We start from the raw sequence: 17,488 nt of genomic DNA on the forward strand, positions 1-17,488 counted from the left end.
AACCCTCACCCACCCACCTCCGGGAAATGACTCATGCATATTTCAGCAGTGTGTCTGCCCATTCTGAGCAGAGCTTATTGTGGCTGCATGCAGACGCCAAATCAACCCTTTTTCCCTTCTCTCTCCGTCTCTCTCTCTCTCTCTCTCCCTCTCTCTCTCTCTCTCTCATTCACCCCTCTGACACCCTGTTCTTCATCACTATTCAGCATCTCAGAACATGGAGGGAAAGACTGGGGATAGAGACACAAATCTTTCCTTCATGGAAAAAAAACTTCCCAACATTTATTCCTTTAAAGTATCTGCTTGCCTTTGGCATTCTCAAACACACACAATTATCTCCTGCTACAGGAAAAAGTTTGCAGAGACAAAGTCCTTGAAAGACATGGTATGGATCGATTCTTGTTCAATATGCACAAATCTAATGAGTGAAACCTTTGAGGGTGAATGTGTTTTCTAACTGTGAGGATATTCCCACATTCAGTGAAGTCATTAACAAACATAACAACAGTCCTTCTTGCATGGTTTCCCTTGCGGGCTGATTGAAACAGGTCTATTTACTTTCCAAGCAGAGCAGGTATAAAATAATCAAAGGGCACCTTGCACTGAAGGCTGGGCATGGCCAAGACATATGATCGTGTTTACAGTGTGTAAACATCTGTTTACAGCTTTCCACTGAGCTGGAGATGCCTTGCATGTGGACCGACAGGGAATTGCATTCTAGGGATGGGTGAGACCAAGCCTAATCAATTAATTGATTGAAGTGTCTCAGTCTCTCCCTGTAATTAAAAGTATTCCCAGGCAACTGTGATAATCACACATAATGTGCCCATTGCAAGGAATTATAAGTCCAGCATTGCTAATGAACTATTATACTACCCAGACTGACAGCTAAATCTTACCTATAACTTTTACCATAACGGGACACCTCTCAAATGCGAAGATGAGCACAAGACGGCAAAGAATGTGTCGATAAAAAGGACAAATTTGCGTAGTGAGGCAGTGTTGTAAAGAAGAGGACTGCTGTAAACTTTTATGTTTTAACCTGCTCTCAAGAAATATTATATTGTGCTTCAAATTTGGTTTTTGTAGGAAAACAACTATATTTCACAAGTTTGAGTTAGTGCTGCAGAATCCAATATCAGGTTGCGTGTGTGTGTGTGTGTGTATAGAATAAAGGAGCCTCTCAAGAGGGGCATAGGAGAGTTGAACAGGAATGGAGTGAGAGACCTGAGGCAAAGATACTGAGAAGTGAAAGGAACAGGTGCATGCCAGTGTTCTAAAAATAATAGGAGGCTAGTTATTGTAATCTTACTTATCATCTGAGTCATAACTCAGCCAAAACTGAATACAAAGATGCAGGAGCGAAGCTCAACAATATTTCATGCTGGGATTTTGACTCTATCACAGGCTTCCCTGTTCACCCAAACAACCAGACTGCGAGGCTAACCTATTTGTTGAGGTAACAAGCACAAGACTAGTTATACATTAGGCCTCTATGTTCATCCAGGAGGAAAATGATCCAGATTACAAAATACAAAAATGTATGTAGTCTAGGTTTACTGGAAATGATTGTTACATAATCGCTGTGTTCATTGTTATGATATGATTCCTTCACAAAGACGTAAGACATGCCAACTGTGTAGCCTATGGGTCCATGTGTCACACTGTTATCAGCTACTTAGCTTGCCATGCTGGGTATATCATGTGTGTTTTTGACTGACCTGCTCACTTACTGGCAAACATATTGCTTACTTCGTGGCATGGACCTTCCACTGTTTTAATCTCTCCCTCCTTGCTCCACCTTTCCTTTTATTCTGTCTTTTTCACCAGGTGGATGGTTTGCTTTGTGCGTTGCAGAGAGATGTCATTTTCTACACTGTGGCAAGAGTGAGAGTCGCATCTGATGTGTGGATTCTGAGAGGTCTGTCAAGTCGTTCCTGCTTGCCAAATTATCGCTGGTCAAGTTGACGGCTCAGGCCAGAACGACCCTCAAACCACCGGGAAATGTTGCGGTGATGTGATGTACATAGTTGGATTCAGTGTGTCCTACAGTTCCCATGGATATCCAGTGTCCTGCCACAGCATGGCAATGCTGGCATACCACAAGAGTGCACTTGTAGTTAACCTTCCTCTTCTACACAACCACTCACCTTCCTCTTGGTACAAGAGTTGTTTACTGGCTTTTGATAAAAAATAAAAAAAAAAAACATCCAAATATACACACCTCAATTTCTACTTCAACTTCAATTTCATATCATACAACCAGCTATATTCCTGCCAAACACATCATCAGGTAATCATATTGGAGCAGTTACTGCATATGAAATTATTTGAAAGTGTGCACTGGGCAGGACTGACAGACAACAGTTTATATCCAGAACTAGAACCAGTGTGCAGCTCTGATAGGCAGCTACATGGTGTGCTGCTGTATCGGCCTGATACCAGGCTGTGTCTAATATGGTGGGGATTGACTTCCTCTTGCTGGCTCCCAGGTAGTGAGGGGGATTTAAACTATTTTACCTCCCCAGATCTTCACACCTTCCCTCAGGCCCTCTCACCTCGATGCCTTAAATATTAATGGTAAATCGGAGGATAGTGGATGAGTGAGGAGGGGAGAGGCCTGACAGCTTAATCATGGAGGCAGCAGCCTCCCTCTCTCCTCTTCCTCAACGCTGTGGGCGGCTGTCACCGCGACCTACATGATGTAATCACCTCCATAACCCTGATATGGGCCACAGAGGGCCGTGCAGAGAGAGATAGAGAGACAGAGAAGGGGGGAGGACCTAAGGGATCCTCCAGCTGAGGATCATTTAGAGTCAAAAACCACAGAGAGTATCGATAGTGGAGGATGAAGAAAACACTGCAAAGTTTAAAAAAGAAAGAAAGAAAGAAAAAGTTTAGTGCCACGGCACACTGAAACACAACCTCAGTCCACTTGCTGTCAACCTGTCACCCAACACTACAGGCATCATCTGACCCCTATTATCTCTATTATGATCTCATATTCCAAGATCAACCCCTGATTGAAAGTTTTGTTTTCACAGATTTTCTCACACCTATTCTTTCTATTTTGAGTGTATATGTTCAGTTTTGGCACTGTGGTTATAGATAGTTGGATGGCATTATATAATAATCTGCAGCATGTTGCAGTAGCTTCTAGCAACTCCTCATCTCACTGTAGCCATTGTGGGCAATTGACTACTTTAAATTAGATATTGAAAAAAAAAATAGGGTTTTTCTCTGATGTCCACAGACATGAGACTTCAGACACAAAATAGAAAATATGTCAGTCGGATGCCAAGGGTTATTTACTTTTTTATAAATCTCTATTATGTCAAGACAAAAAAAAGTCTGTAATGAGAGCTCACAACTGATAGAGTATGACACAGATGAAAACTTCAAATACAAGCAGTTACCTCATTAAGTAAAGCACTTTATACTTCACATTTTGAAAGGTGCTACATAAAAGAACTTTAAACACCCCAGGCATTTTCCTGACAAGAAACCACTGATGGGTAACCCTTATATTCTGGGAAAATGGGGATTAAACATGGTCAAACAAGGACTGAATGCAATTCAAAGTGGCACAGGCTCAGTAGGAGAGACTCTGACTGTTTCCTATAATAAGTCTTGATCTTGATTTGGGTTGTGCTGTAGTTAATGGGTATTGAGAAAAGACCGTCACAGCGAATGTGAACAAAGAAATGGAAGTCAGCCAATTCTGCCTGTGTTGCTTATTGTATACAACAAGAAGACATTTCCAATCAGTCCTTCGGGTATTCTGACAGCACAGAGATCAAAACATGAAGGTCTTGATCTGAAGACGTTATTTGTTGTCAGCACATCTATATTTTATGATGCCAATATACCCTCGGTTTGGCTGTCTCTCAGATTTTCAGCAGGACTGGAGGCACTTACTGCCAGAACAAAATGAAAGTACCCCTTTTGGGTGACTGACAAAAGTACAGAATAAGGTACAGTTCATGAAGTCATGGTTTCTTCAGTAACTGAGAGGCAACTGGAGATAAAATGGAGGCTTGAACATTCAGTTTTTCCGTTTACTGGAAGGATGGCTGATGTAAAACTGACAGGTGTTCTGGAATCAATATGGCCAATTACGATGGTCACTCTCTTCACAATGTATAATTAATGTGCAGAGAATACAGTCAAAATATTGGTATTAAATGTTGCAATTAGGTTTGTAATTATGGCCTGGACTGACTGCCGATCTATATGCTTTCCTCTGGCTAACATTTAAGGAGTAGCTGTAGCTCTAAAGTGACCCCAGTAGGACAAGAATTGATAGGGGAAGATTGAACAGCAAATGGGGAGCTTCCTTTGAGAGCATGACTCATTATCTGTCTACAAGTTACAGTATTTCCCATGTGGACAGAGAGGTCTGAAGAAAAACAATGATGTGAATATAAAACAGCTCACTACTACCCACTCTGCCCTGTTAACATCAATCTAATTGATCTTATTGATGCAGAAATTACCATGCATTTGAACACTGGACAGTAAGACCAAGTGAAATAGAATCAGGAGAAGAGTTGTCCTTCTTACCCCGTTTATGGGATATGTCTTCCATCCAAGCTCTCCTAACACAGACGTCGTATCCAGCAGCACAACTGAAATGGGAAAAGGAGGAGAGGGAGAAATACGACCATTAGCAATCTGTCAACACACAAAAGTCCTATTTTCAACCTGGAAATTGAAATATCAGTCATAAATGTGTTCATTTAGACATTTTTTATATTAACAGAAATGAGTTTCTCGGATGAATATTTATGTGTGTGGCGGGGTATACAGTGAGAGCGACATTTTTGCTCCTTGCAACACAATTTAGGGACTGATGGATTGCAGTCAGATTGCTGTCAACAGTCCATTCCCTTACCTGCCATCCCTCGCTCCCACCCGCTACTTTACTTCAATCTCACTCACAACAATATGCTCCTCTTCAGCCTATGACTGAGAATGTTCATGAGCTATAATCATGGATAATTCTGTCTTTAACCCTTTCTGTGCCATGCAAATATGTGGTTCATTCTGCCAAATATTAATTGAGACTGTTTTTTATGTATGTAAATTAGAGCTCTGGTATTGCTTCTCCCCAGAGTTTAATATACAGTGATATTAATCTTGCTATAGCATGATAGTATAATTGCCAGTTGCCTCTAACCTTCCAGGTGGTGTTAAAAAAACAATGCAATTTTACCCTGGAAAATATTGCCATCCTTGACAATATTTTGTCTTGCTCTCAAGGACAGTAGATTTAATAATTCAGGAGGAAAGTGTCTCTCCCAGCGACAAGTGATTTACAGTGAAAAGGAGCAGATATGACTTGCTGAATTTACCTTCAGTATGATGCCAGAATAACACCCCTGAATTAAAAAAAATGTTTTTACCTACATTTGTGACAACATTAGGGAATAGACAGTAGGCACAGTTGCATTTTCAAACTCCATAAATATTAAATAAAGCCCATCCATTCACCTTGTCAAATGTGCCAAATGTACAGTATATGGAACAATACAATCATGTCCTACTTACATGTAGATGCTCTGCTTCATGAAGTAGGTATAAGAAAACAATTGGTATTCAGGGAGAGAGTGATAACTGGCAGCCGAACAACACTAGACTCTAGAGACTTGTTTAAAGTTGTCATTTCTTTCTCATACTGTGAGTCATCATTGTAGTATCTGCTCATCAGTAGCCAAAAATTTCATTTTTAAACTTGTCCTTGAGCAGCCATTGACTTAGATCTTACATGTTATGCCGAAAACCACATGTTTAATACAGACTCCGATTTCTGATAAATCATAGTTTTTTTTTGTACTTGGATAATGACTGAGTTATAAGTGTCAGTCAGTCATGAATGTCCACTTAGAGCCCTGCAAGTAGTCCTTGGGGGGCTCATTACACCAACACAAGTCTCTATCAGTGACAATCCTTCTTGAATAAATCTCCATTAACATCATTGCTCTGGGAGAGTTAGTTAATACAAGCAAATGTACATCAAAAGGAGGTAGTTTCAATGCTGTGATATTATCATTTGCAAATTACAATGTCAAAGCAAAAGAAAATTGATATCTGTATCTCTGGGAATGTACTCTTACAAGATCAAGGTAAGTAGAAATAGGAAGAAGGGCAATTTTTAAATCTCCCTGTTTCCCAGTTATGAGCCAGTACACCTCTGATGGAGCTTTGTTGACAGAGATTGTTCTTTATCTGCCCAGTGAGGTTTTCATTGTGTTTCTGTGTATGTGTCTGTCACACACACACACACACACACACACACACACAACTAAATGCTCTTCAACTTCCCCGCTTCTCCCAGAGAACTGGTATAAGACACACTACAGAGACACAATGTAACACCTGTTTTGGATCAGGCCAAAAATGGTGTATGACAACATCCAAGAGTTAAGAAAACCATCCAGGATATGAGACCCTGGCCTTGTCAGAGTCAACAAATACAACACAGGGAAAAATACAAAATGATGCTTGCAGTGCTGGTGTGGTTGCGCAGCAGACAAGTGTATACTTAAACTAAGAAAAAATAAGAAATAAGACACTTCTTCATTTTATTGTGACTTTTCGTCTTCGAAAGGGTAAGGTGCTCTGTAGCATCTTCTAACATCATAATTGCCAGATGACGTACAAAATATCCTTCAAAAGCCTGCCCAGTCAAAGTGGTAAAGTAATCTGTATATGTGGAAAAACATTTTTAGACTGAACTACAATTGCCATATGTCACATGCATTGGAGACACATAAAGCATTCATGATTTATTATACTCATAAACACCCATAAAAACTCAGAAAAATTATTCAACTGATAATGAATTGTTGCTTCCCCATAGGGATGTCACTATACCAGAGTTGTGGTAGTTGGTACCAGTACCAATTAAATTCCACGATTCTCAACACCAATACCACAGCAACAAACAGAAAACCACACAGGTTGCTGCACAGCTTGCTGACACAGGCGCATGTGCACACACCTCCATATAATTAGTGCAAGCATTCGTTCAAATTGACTAACAGGGTGGCAGACCAATACTGTATATAAATATTTATTCCAAAAGTCGCCGTAATATTTTGACCGACCGAATTTATGACAGGAGCCGCCTAACGTTGTGAGCACACAGCTCGTTTGCAACAAGCTAACGTTAGCCATTGTGCACGTTGTGTGTGGAGCTGAAACAAGCTGTCGCAAATCACAACCACAAACATTTTTGACATGTTAATATAACGTACAACTGAAACTCACTCACCCTGAATTCTGTGTTCAGATCTAGACGTTTGTCTTTGAGCTGCTTAGATAAGCTTGAGGCGTTCCCTCCTTTCATTTGAAATGCTCTGTGGCACCATTTGCATACTGTCTTTTAATCGTCTATAACTTGTCATTGCTGACCCATTTCAAATGCAAAATATCTCCATACACCAGTCTTGGCGTCTTTTTTGTTTTTTCTTTCCTACAAGTCATGGTGGACCTGTTGCTGCACTAGCACTTCCTGCTGCCATTCCTCAGGTGTGTTCGCTTCAAGGGCCGCATCCTCCGGAAGCGGCGGTCTCCGAAGGTGCTCTACGAAGGTGTGGCCTTCATGGCCGTCTAAGCGAAGGCCGAGCCGAATTTTTTTTTTTTTTTTTCGAAATGAGACGGTCACCAGCTGTGTCCGCACTTACCGTTGCCTAGCAACCTTGACGACATCTAAGTTTTTTCTTCTTTTTTTTTTTTAACAGAAACTTAAGGTTTTAAGGACCTTTTAACAGCTTTACCATTAGCTGTTCAACTGAGCTGAAACCCTATACTTATATTTAAAAGTGTGATCCTGAGGCTCTCTGTTGATTGCTGCCATATTATTTTCATTACCAGCACGTAATGAATTTTGGGATAGGTTGGGCAAGGAAGGATCCATTCCTTCGTTGCTCAGGAACGGAAAGTCTCAATTTCTTGGCCGCATTTGAAGGAGCCTTCAAAATGAGACAGTGTAGTCATACTGCTACAACGTAATTGGTCTTCAAATGTAGCCTCCAAAGGATGTGGCCCCTCAGTTGGGACAAGTTTGGTGTCAGATTAGGATGCTAATAGGGTTATTATACATCTCTAGAAAAACAAGTACCATCACATTTTCAGAATTTTGGCATGGACTTGGTACTGGACTATCAGTTCTCACAACATCCCTAGTTACTAATTAAAAAGGTTTCTTAAAGTGGGATGCAGAGTCTCCTGTTGGTGTTTTATGATGTTCCACTTATCCAACAATAAAATGAGGGATTGTTCAAATTCATTACAATATTGAAATAACAAAAAAAATGAAATGTTTTAAAGCAGCATTAATATATTTTTTTGGCCATTGGTGTCAGTGGAACAAGCTGTAAACACAACATATTATCATATTTTACATTGACAGAGTGAACTTCATGGCAAACATAGCCTATTTACACCTCCACATGGATATGGAGCAATATGAGAATTTATTTGGAGTTGTGTTTCTGGCCAGCCAATGAATTAAACAATCTCCTCCTTTCACATTCACAAATACGATCCATTCTTTTACTATCTGGTCTAGTCTGGTGGCTCTGCTCATATTGCCTACTGTATATATTTGTATATGTATGTACATTGCATGTGAATTGACACACCTGGAATTTTCAAATGTTAATATCTTATTTTACTACTTAAACACACAATTTTTAGATGATGTAAAAGATGTAAAAGCAATGAGCTGTGGAAGACACATAATGGAGTGGGAACCTGAACCTCCTGGTGTGTCAGATAATGTATTCGAAAACATAATGGCCATGTGTGCTGCCTGAAACCTCGATTATAAGTGAGGTCTTAAGGACAGAGAAATATGCTTTCGCTAAGATTTCAACATTATAAATGTCATCAATCCTATACACAGCTTGGGAGTGGTAAACGCAGATTCCCTCTGCGCAAAGAGGGCGGACACATAAACAGACATACATGCAGCAAGAGAGAAGAGAGTGAAACGAGTTCTGGTAATTGAATACTTATGGTAAATATGGCTTGACCAATATGCATTTTGATCAAAGCCACATGAAGATGGCACCAGATGATATTTTATATTAAAGACTGAAAAAGAAACTTGGAGCATTTTAGAAGAGGAAACGTAATGCACTTAATAACTCCTGTTATGTTACATCAGTCTGAGATAAAATGTCGAAAATGGACATTGATTTAAATGAAAATGTAGCAGATTATTCTATTGATTGACAATCCAGTCCGACAGAAAGACTTCATGCTGATCCTTTCATCTTCCAATCCCTTCCTTTCAGCTCAGCTATCTTAGTTTAATACTTCCTCCATGTTGACCGGTTTTGGCTCAGTTCCAGCGTCTCTGTGTCTTTCTCTGCCCACCAGTGCCAGGTCTGTGCCATGTCAGTGCCAGTGCCATGCTGGAGGACTAGCTGGCACTTGCCAGTAGTGTTAATGGACACCATTAGGCTACTGTGGGCAGGTAAGCAGCGCAGTCCCTGGAGAATGGCCTAATTACTGAGAGTTGGCTGTGCAGCTCACCGCAGTGAGCCGTTTCACACCTCACTTTGCCATAAATAAAGAACAGCTGATGTACATTAGTAGGCAGTGTGAAAGTATCCAGCAGAGAACACTGCGCTGTTGGGTCAAAAAACTGTGTTTCCATCTTTACAAGAGCTATGAAAAATAGTCTGATCTTGATAGAAAAGTTTTGAGGCATTTGAATGAGCCTTTGCAAAACTTGAAGAGTGCACCATATCATACAGAAATGTGACATCAAAGATGTTAACATTTACAGGGAATACACTTTGCCACATATCATGCTACCTTGATGATGCCAAAACATGGTGTGTACAATTGTGGGTTTTGGACTTCCAATTTTACATGTTCTACTCCCTCCCTTTGCTCCCAGTTTGTTAAAAAACAGTAATATTGGATAAGATCTGATTAAAGCATATTTGGAATTCATCACTATGCCATTATTGGACAAACTGCAACACACAGTTCACCAGTGAGCTGTGTGTTTATACTTACATGTGAATTATTATTTTTTTTTTTTTAAACTTGTAATGTAAATATAAGGGTTAGTTCCTTCAATGACTGATTGCTGTTCTTTTTTCTGTTTTATGGTAGTTGTTTGCTGGGCTTCCACTAATAACCATGGTAACCATGGGTTTAACATCACAATGCTGAGAAATGCAGACTTTTTAAAAGCGTGCAGAAAAGGTTCAAAATGTCTGCTACAGAGCCCTCACACAAATGATGATTTGTGGGACAGCCTTGAGCCCTCACTGACTTAGCGGGAACGTGCCTCAAAGACCATCTGTGAGGGTGGACATTGGGACTGGGCCGAGGAGGCGACACTTTAATAACAACTACAAATGTCCAAAATTTACTGGCAGGCAGAGTCCAAAAGGGTAGGGATCTAAAGAAAACCAAAAAAGCCAGGAGACTGCCACTAGAAAAACACAGGAACTCAAAAATAAACACAAAGCAAATCTGAAGAACTAAAATAACTTACAGTCTATAACTGGCTGAGGCCAAAAACATAGTGATCCAAGAAAACAGGCGACAAAACACTAGAAAAGTCTGCAACATCGACTAAAGGTACATACAAGCCTAAGGAACCTGAGAAACGGACAAAGTCTTAAATACACAAGGGAAGCCAGGGTAATAGGGAACAGGTGAAACTAATAGGATTGGGTGGTCAATCACATAGGTGGGGGAAAAAAAACAAAACAAGACAGGAAGTAAAACCAAACCAAACACATAAGAGGTTATTAGGGCAGATCGTGACAGAAGGTTGAGTTGATGAGGTATGCTGACACTGTTTTGAACTGACATTACCGCAGTGACCGGTGTGACCTGACACCAGCAGCATATACGCAAAGCCAGTCCTCAACCAAAATGTGCCTCCTTTTGTGTTGTGATGTGTGGTTATATTAACCTATTCTTCTTCTGAAAACATGCCAGACTCAAGCCTTTTATTATACAAAATGTAGGTACAAGGTTTCCAGGGCGTATGCATGTGTGCATGTAAGCACATATTTTCATGCGTGCGCACTTTCACTTGTTCGTGTGTGTGTATTCTACTTTAGGTATAGATGCCCTGAACAGCGCACCTACCTGCCTACACTAAAACTGCCTGCACAGGAGGCATATCCATCCATCCTCTCTTTCTCTCTCTCTCTCTGTTTCTCTCTCTATCCTTCCATAGAGTCATCTTTCAGCCAGGCACCCACAGACCCTGCCTGGAGCTGAGGGTCCTCTGGGACTTCCACTGGTTAGATATAAATAGAACATGAGCTGGCCAACTCATAAATATATGGAGCTCCAGTAGAATGATGACATCTCCTGTCTGGCCTACAGCCCTCACAGGCCACACAAACACCCCAAAATAACTACAGCGCTAATAACAGACCCAAAGGAAGTCTCATCTGCTGTTACTTCATGTAAATTTCAACTCCTAGCAGACAACAGTGATACAGGTGTCGTCGCCTTGTTCCAGTAGAGCATGTAAACCTACAAAAAGAAAGCTTCTTGGAGGGTTTGTTGTCTTGTTGGTTTGGTCTACATTGGACGGTCCTGAATCAAAGACTCATCTGATTTGTTGTACTATAAAAGGTCACACAGTATGACTCTTAAAACATTCAATATTGTGGCTGATTTGGTTCATGATATGAATTTTGACAGTGCCATAAACGTTCAGTCTGGAGATATTGGAGTATTGTGTGACAGTAAATCTATCTGTAAACCAAGTACTTTAAAGCTACACATTGAGTTCTGTTGTAGTGAAAGATTAATGAAACCTTTTTGTATGCAGCAGAAATTTTTTTTTTTTTTTCTTTCTTTTTTTCTAACACTACTGTGGTTCAAAAAGCAAAGTCTTTCCAAGCGAAAACAAAACCTTTTCATTTGCAAGCACTCTACACAGCCCCTGGTAAACAGCAAGTCTTGTTAAAATACAAATAACAGCATTTGATGAACAGAGACTTATGGAAATTGATTTTGGTGAGTATTTCAGTGACGACTTTGTATTGTCATTTAGTAGTGTAAACAAAGTGCTGGGCTCTCAGCAGATGATATGCTGTGAAATGGGGAACTGTCCACAGCAGAGGCAGAACCTGATGGGCATGACGGGATTTTCAACACATCTCCACACTCCACCGAGATCAAACATTCAACAACATAATAAATGACAGCATAGCAAATATTCCAATGCGGTTGATTACATGTGATATAGGCTGTAAGTGTTTTCAAATGAGAGATTAGCGAAGAGAATTCATGCCAATAAAATGTGAATTAGCCGTTCTGCATTGGGTCAAATACTTCTGCTACGATGCTCTGTGCAACATGTTGCAGTTCACCTCAATAAGTAATGTCACAACAGGTGTTTTCATTTTCCCTTCCAAGGCCAAACACTTGCAGAGAAATTACTGATTAGGTTGAAGCTAGAAGCGCACACAAATTGCCACAGCAGTGTTTGATGAGATGAACTTTAAATCAGCTTTTACGATATACTACAAAAGCCCTATTTGGGCTTTTATGGCAACGCTGCAACTGACTCACAAGATCCTTTTAAACATATTTTATCAAGAAACAAAAAAACGAATAATTTTTTGCATATTTTTCTCCAGTTATTAAAGCACGTTACTTAACAACACTTCCATAACTTTAACACATGCCATCAGTTTGTATATTGATTTCCTAGGATGCCATTCCTTTAACTAGTACAGTAAACACACAATAGTGAGCTCTTTTTTCCTTTGTTTTTTTCTCTGATAGTGATGTTTTTTTGATGTGGTAATTTTCCAAATTGTAAATTAGGCAAAACAAATGAAAACACCTGTGTGGGTGTAGTAAAGGTGTGTAGTGCGCTTGACTCAAACAAGTTTCAGATGTCTGTAAACTGACTTTGATAACATACCGGGTTGTCAGAATACCAGTCTGAAACCTGAAGGTATGTTTTGCATGCAACACTATAAGCATGGCGTTTTTTAATACCAAAGCTAGTTCATATAAACAGCATTTCAAAATTAAACAGCACACTATAATTGCCTGATCATTCATGATTTTGAAAGGAGTTATTTTCCTCACGAGCAAAACACAATGTGGATCTTGTTCACCAGGTGGCTATAAAGCTTACATACAGCACAACTCAACAGTCATTATCTTAATGACTTTGAGGAAGCCTAGCCTTGACAAAATGAACAGTCTCCAGCCTGGAGCCAATCCCACTCTCTCTAGGCAGGAGGCCTACATGGAAAGACCTTTTTTTTTTTTTTTTTTTTACATGTGGCAGCATGTACTCTGATCCACTTAACAGTAAAAAGATTTATTTATCTATTTTTGTTTAATTATTTATTTATTTGGATCCCCATTAGCTGCTACCCAGGTAGCAACTACTCTTCCTGGGGTCCACTCAAAAAAAAAAAAAAAATGACATCATAATCCAAAACAATGTAAATTAGGCTGAAAATGAGACACCTGTCATTTCACAGCCCTTACATTGCTGCCTGTATGTGTACAACCCTGAACCTATATGAAGAAAAATCTAAAGAAAATGCATCACCAGTGTCAAAAAAATAATTTTGAAATGTGTGTTTTTGAGGTAGCAGTTTCATATGGAGCACAGACACACGCATACTGAAACTGTGTACACAATGTTCTTCCTCTTGTATATTAAGCATTCACACGACAAACAAGCGTACGCAGTGGGTCGTGAGTCAAAGGTGCAGAGTTAACAGTTTTGTGGCTGCTGTGGTTCGGCTGGTTGATTGATTTTCTTTGACAGCACACGGCTGCTGAATATCTCCTTCATCTACAGCAGTGATGGTGATATCAGTGCTCTGCGGGTGGCTGCAGTGAGATCAGGCGCTTTAATCAGCCATCCGCACAAATCAGTGTAAAGAGTTGCGTTATTTTGATTTTATAGCTAGATCCATTTGAGTCTTGCAATACATAACTGTAAGCAGCTCAACCAGCAGTTTTCTAACATGTGTTATAGACTGACTTGAGATGCATTTGAACCAAAAAAAAAAGAAAGAAGAAAACACTCATATATGATGCTTTCATTTGACGCATCCATTTTCTCAGAATGGCTTGCCTTGTTGATTTTTCATGCATGAATTTCTCTGTCAGGGAAAGCTACCTGAACAATGTCAGAAGTGTGGAACAAAGATGTGATCTTCAGATTTACTGGGTCGAAAGCAATATTCTGCTCGGGAAAATTCCTCACCGGCTCAAGATATCAGGTTAATAAATCAGATTTATGAATGTTCATTATAATAAATATCGCTTCTTTTTTTAACAAGGAAGGGAAAAGGTAAAAAAAAAGAAAAAAAAGAATAAAAGTAAAGATTATGAGATGAGGGGGGGAATAAAAGACTTGTTCAAACTTGGCAGTGAGTGAGTAGAGCTTTGTTAATAACTGTCTGCAATCCCAGTTGGGTTGATGTGGGGGATTGTCTGACGTGTTGCTGTGAGAGAAGGCATGCAGGCGAGAAGCGAAAGGTGATTGGTTTTTATTGTTCTCCTAACAGCTGACATTTCGCCCAATTTTGTGTGTGAAATCCCCAATCTTTGGAGTTGTGCTTGTCTGTGTTCAGAGGCATCAAACTACACTAAAACGCCCCCGAGTAACGGTGTTGAGTTTTGTCCCAAGCCTGCAGTGTATACTGTAGCTGAGCGGGAAGAAACAAAGGAACATGTGTTTACTGATTTCCTTTTTCACGGTCATAAGTTGGCTGGAAACTTGACTTGTCCCCAAGCCTGTGAAGCCACAGGGCCACCGTATACACAGTCGGACATTGATTTCACAAATAAAAAAGCAATACATTGAGAAATTATTGTGATGTGGCAAGGTGAAAAACATTAATGCATGGCAATCTAACGAGACACTCCGTCATCAGAGTTATTATCAGTTTTTCCACACTGAGCTACCACGCTGTGGTAGACCACGACTGCAATTGTGCTGCTGAGGTCCCAGACCAGTCAATATGAGAGCCTAAAGTACAATAGAAAGCAAACATCAGTTCAATCATTCAATCTGTGGCAGAGAAAAACACAGAGTGAGGCTGTTATGTAGCAGCTGTCTAGGAGAACAAGGGGTAGCATCACTCTTATTGAACTCAGAGAACAATAAATTATAACCTGGGGGGCAGATCCTGCTGTGTCCCTGCACAATCAATAAGACTATTTTAAACCTCACTGATGCTGCAGCTGTGTGTGTGTGTGTGTGTGTGTTCACGGGGAGCCAAGGAGGAACACACACAACACACACAACACACACACACACACACACACAGAAAAGTGTGTGACCGTACCCACACACACAAAGATCATAGACAGGTGGACTGCATGCAATAGACGTTCACATGCAGAAGTGTTGCCCCGTGTTCGCACTATACCCACACCACATGCAGTCACAGAAACACACAGCACACACTTAAGCACACACACAGCATAAGGTGAATACACGCACATTTTCACCATGTGCACACACGCACACGCACACACACACACACACACACACACACACACACACACACACACACACACACACAATCTCTCACTGAATGAATTCATCTTTGGCAGTTAAGAACCATCTACTGTATGTGTGTTTGAAATCTACTGCAGCACTCCCAGCACAAGACATGACAGACATGCAAGTCTGCTCTCACACCTTCTCACACTGTCACCCACTTAATGATTCAATCCTTGGCTGCTCTACTGTGTGTGTGTGTGTGTGTGTGTGTATGCGTCGCATGTGAGTGTGAGTGTGAGTGTCTGTGTGGGTAAAATGTAGAATGTGTAATTTAAGAAGCCTCGAGGTTTTCACTTTACTTTTTTTTTTGTTTTATGACCTGATTCAGTGGTTGGATAAAAACTGAGCTGAGGGTATCCACTGAACTCTTATGAAAATAATAAACTTCTAATATGACTCTGGATGGAGGCATGGTTCATTCCTGTGCAGCTAGAATGCTTAACTCCAGATTATTAGGAGTAATATAGGCTAAAATAATGACATGAAGATGAGTGTATAAACAGGAATTTGCCGCTATTTATTTGATATCCAAGTAGGTTTTCTGCAAATCCTGTGTCACCTTTTTATTTCACTGCAATAAAACAGAGATGATTTCTATAGACAAAAGACAACAAAGTCTTATCTGTAGCATTTCACACTTCTCAGATCAGGCACACAACTACACCATGCATGTCAGCAGTGCAGGACCTTTTTTTCCAGTGGTTATTCTCTCTCATTGTTATCACTTTATTGCTTTAACTACTTACATCGGTGGGGTCGTGTTACTTAACTGGCTGTTATAATAAAAGCAGTGCAGTCTGGATCTTAAACAGTGTCCACAGTGACAATGGAAAAACATTCCAGGTGTAATTAAATTGTCAGTATACAGGTTAAACAAACTCGGGTCTGTCTTGAGTGGATCGTTGAACTCTGTGGGTTTGTCTCACCTTGGTTGCACTGGCTGAAGCGAGTGAGGACAATCCCAAGAAAGAGTGAAACGACGAAAAATCTCTTTCCAAAAGTCATGTCTGCTGCAGCATCTGAGGTACTTCTGTCCGAGAGGTAATTTGGTCAGAGAAAAACGATCCTCCACAAGCACCGATCCACCCGGTCCTGGTCCTTACATTTGGTCCTGGATAAAAAGAACTGCCGTGGGACTGAACAAGAGATCCATCCTTTACCTGCTGGCAGCGGCGGCGGTGGCGACGCGGAACGGACAGAATTTGGATAAAGTCTAAAGTGATTTTCTTTTTTTTTTCACACAAGATAAGAATCAATTTTGTCCTAACAACTTTGAAGATTTCCCATGGACTTCAGTCACCGTTATTACATTTTTTCAAAGAGACACTAAAATGCCCTCATCAAATCTGGTGCGTCTCCGTGGCGCACAGAGTCGTGACAGACTTTAGAGATCCTGCTGTTCGCGCGGTGATGTGCCGCGGAGTGCCAGCTGCCTGTCTCCAGCCCGGGTCCGCCGCAGCAGCGAGACGTGGTCGGCGAACAGAGGAATGACTGGGATGCAGCGGAGGAGCAGCTGAAGCGGCGGCTACGGTGGGAGACTGTGCGCATCTGTGCAGGATGCTCGGCACTAGAGGGGGTTAGCTGACAAGGCAATGGCGTGTGTGTGTGTGTGTGTGTGTGTGTGTGTGTGTTATCTACTGGTTCAAGTGCAGGGCTTCCCAAATTTTTCCACAAGGACCTGAGAATGTTAAATATAGCCTCCTATATCCCTGTCTGATATGATTCCCCCCTGAATATTTCTTTTATATGTTATTATCAACCGTGAAATGTTACCAGGGTTGTAAAATGTGAAACTTGTTATAAGTCTCTTGCACATGGTTTGATAAATTAAATAATAACAAAGTGCTCTTGCTGGCAATCCCTTTCAAATCAGTCAATGTGTAACTTAAAACAACTGAATGGATGCATTCTCTGTTGTTTTAACATTTAACTTTGATC

General features: G+C 40.6%; 1 protein-coding gene across 1 annotated transcript in view; it reads right to left on the reverse strand.

Moving 5' to 3' along the window:
- The window catches only part of LOC111662732 (ephrin type-A receptor 6-like), a 167,389-nt gene extending 150,247 nt beyond the window's left edge, over positions 1-17,142 (reverse strand). The window contains exons 1-2 of the mRNA XM_023416690.2: positions 16,477-17,142; positions 4,564-4,628 (exon numbers count right to left, since the gene is read on the reverse strand). Coding sequence (XP_023272458.1) covers positions 4,564-4,628; positions 16,477-16,555 — 144 coding nt within the window. The 5' untranslated portion in view covers positions 16,556-17,142. The remainder of the gene's footprint in view (positions 1-4,563; positions 4,629-16,476) is intronic.
- Positions 17,143-17,488: the final 346 nt, after the last annotated feature.

Source organism: Seriola lalandi, unplaced genomic scaffold (assembly GCF_002814215.2).
Source record: "Seriola lalandi dorsalis isolate HSWRI2012SDOR001 ecotype SW California unplaced genomic scaffold, Sedor1 jcf7180002054568, whole genome shotgun sequence".
Lineage (NCBI taxonomy): Eukaryota > Metazoa > Chordata > Actinopteri > Carangiformes > Carangidae > Seriola > Seriola lalandi.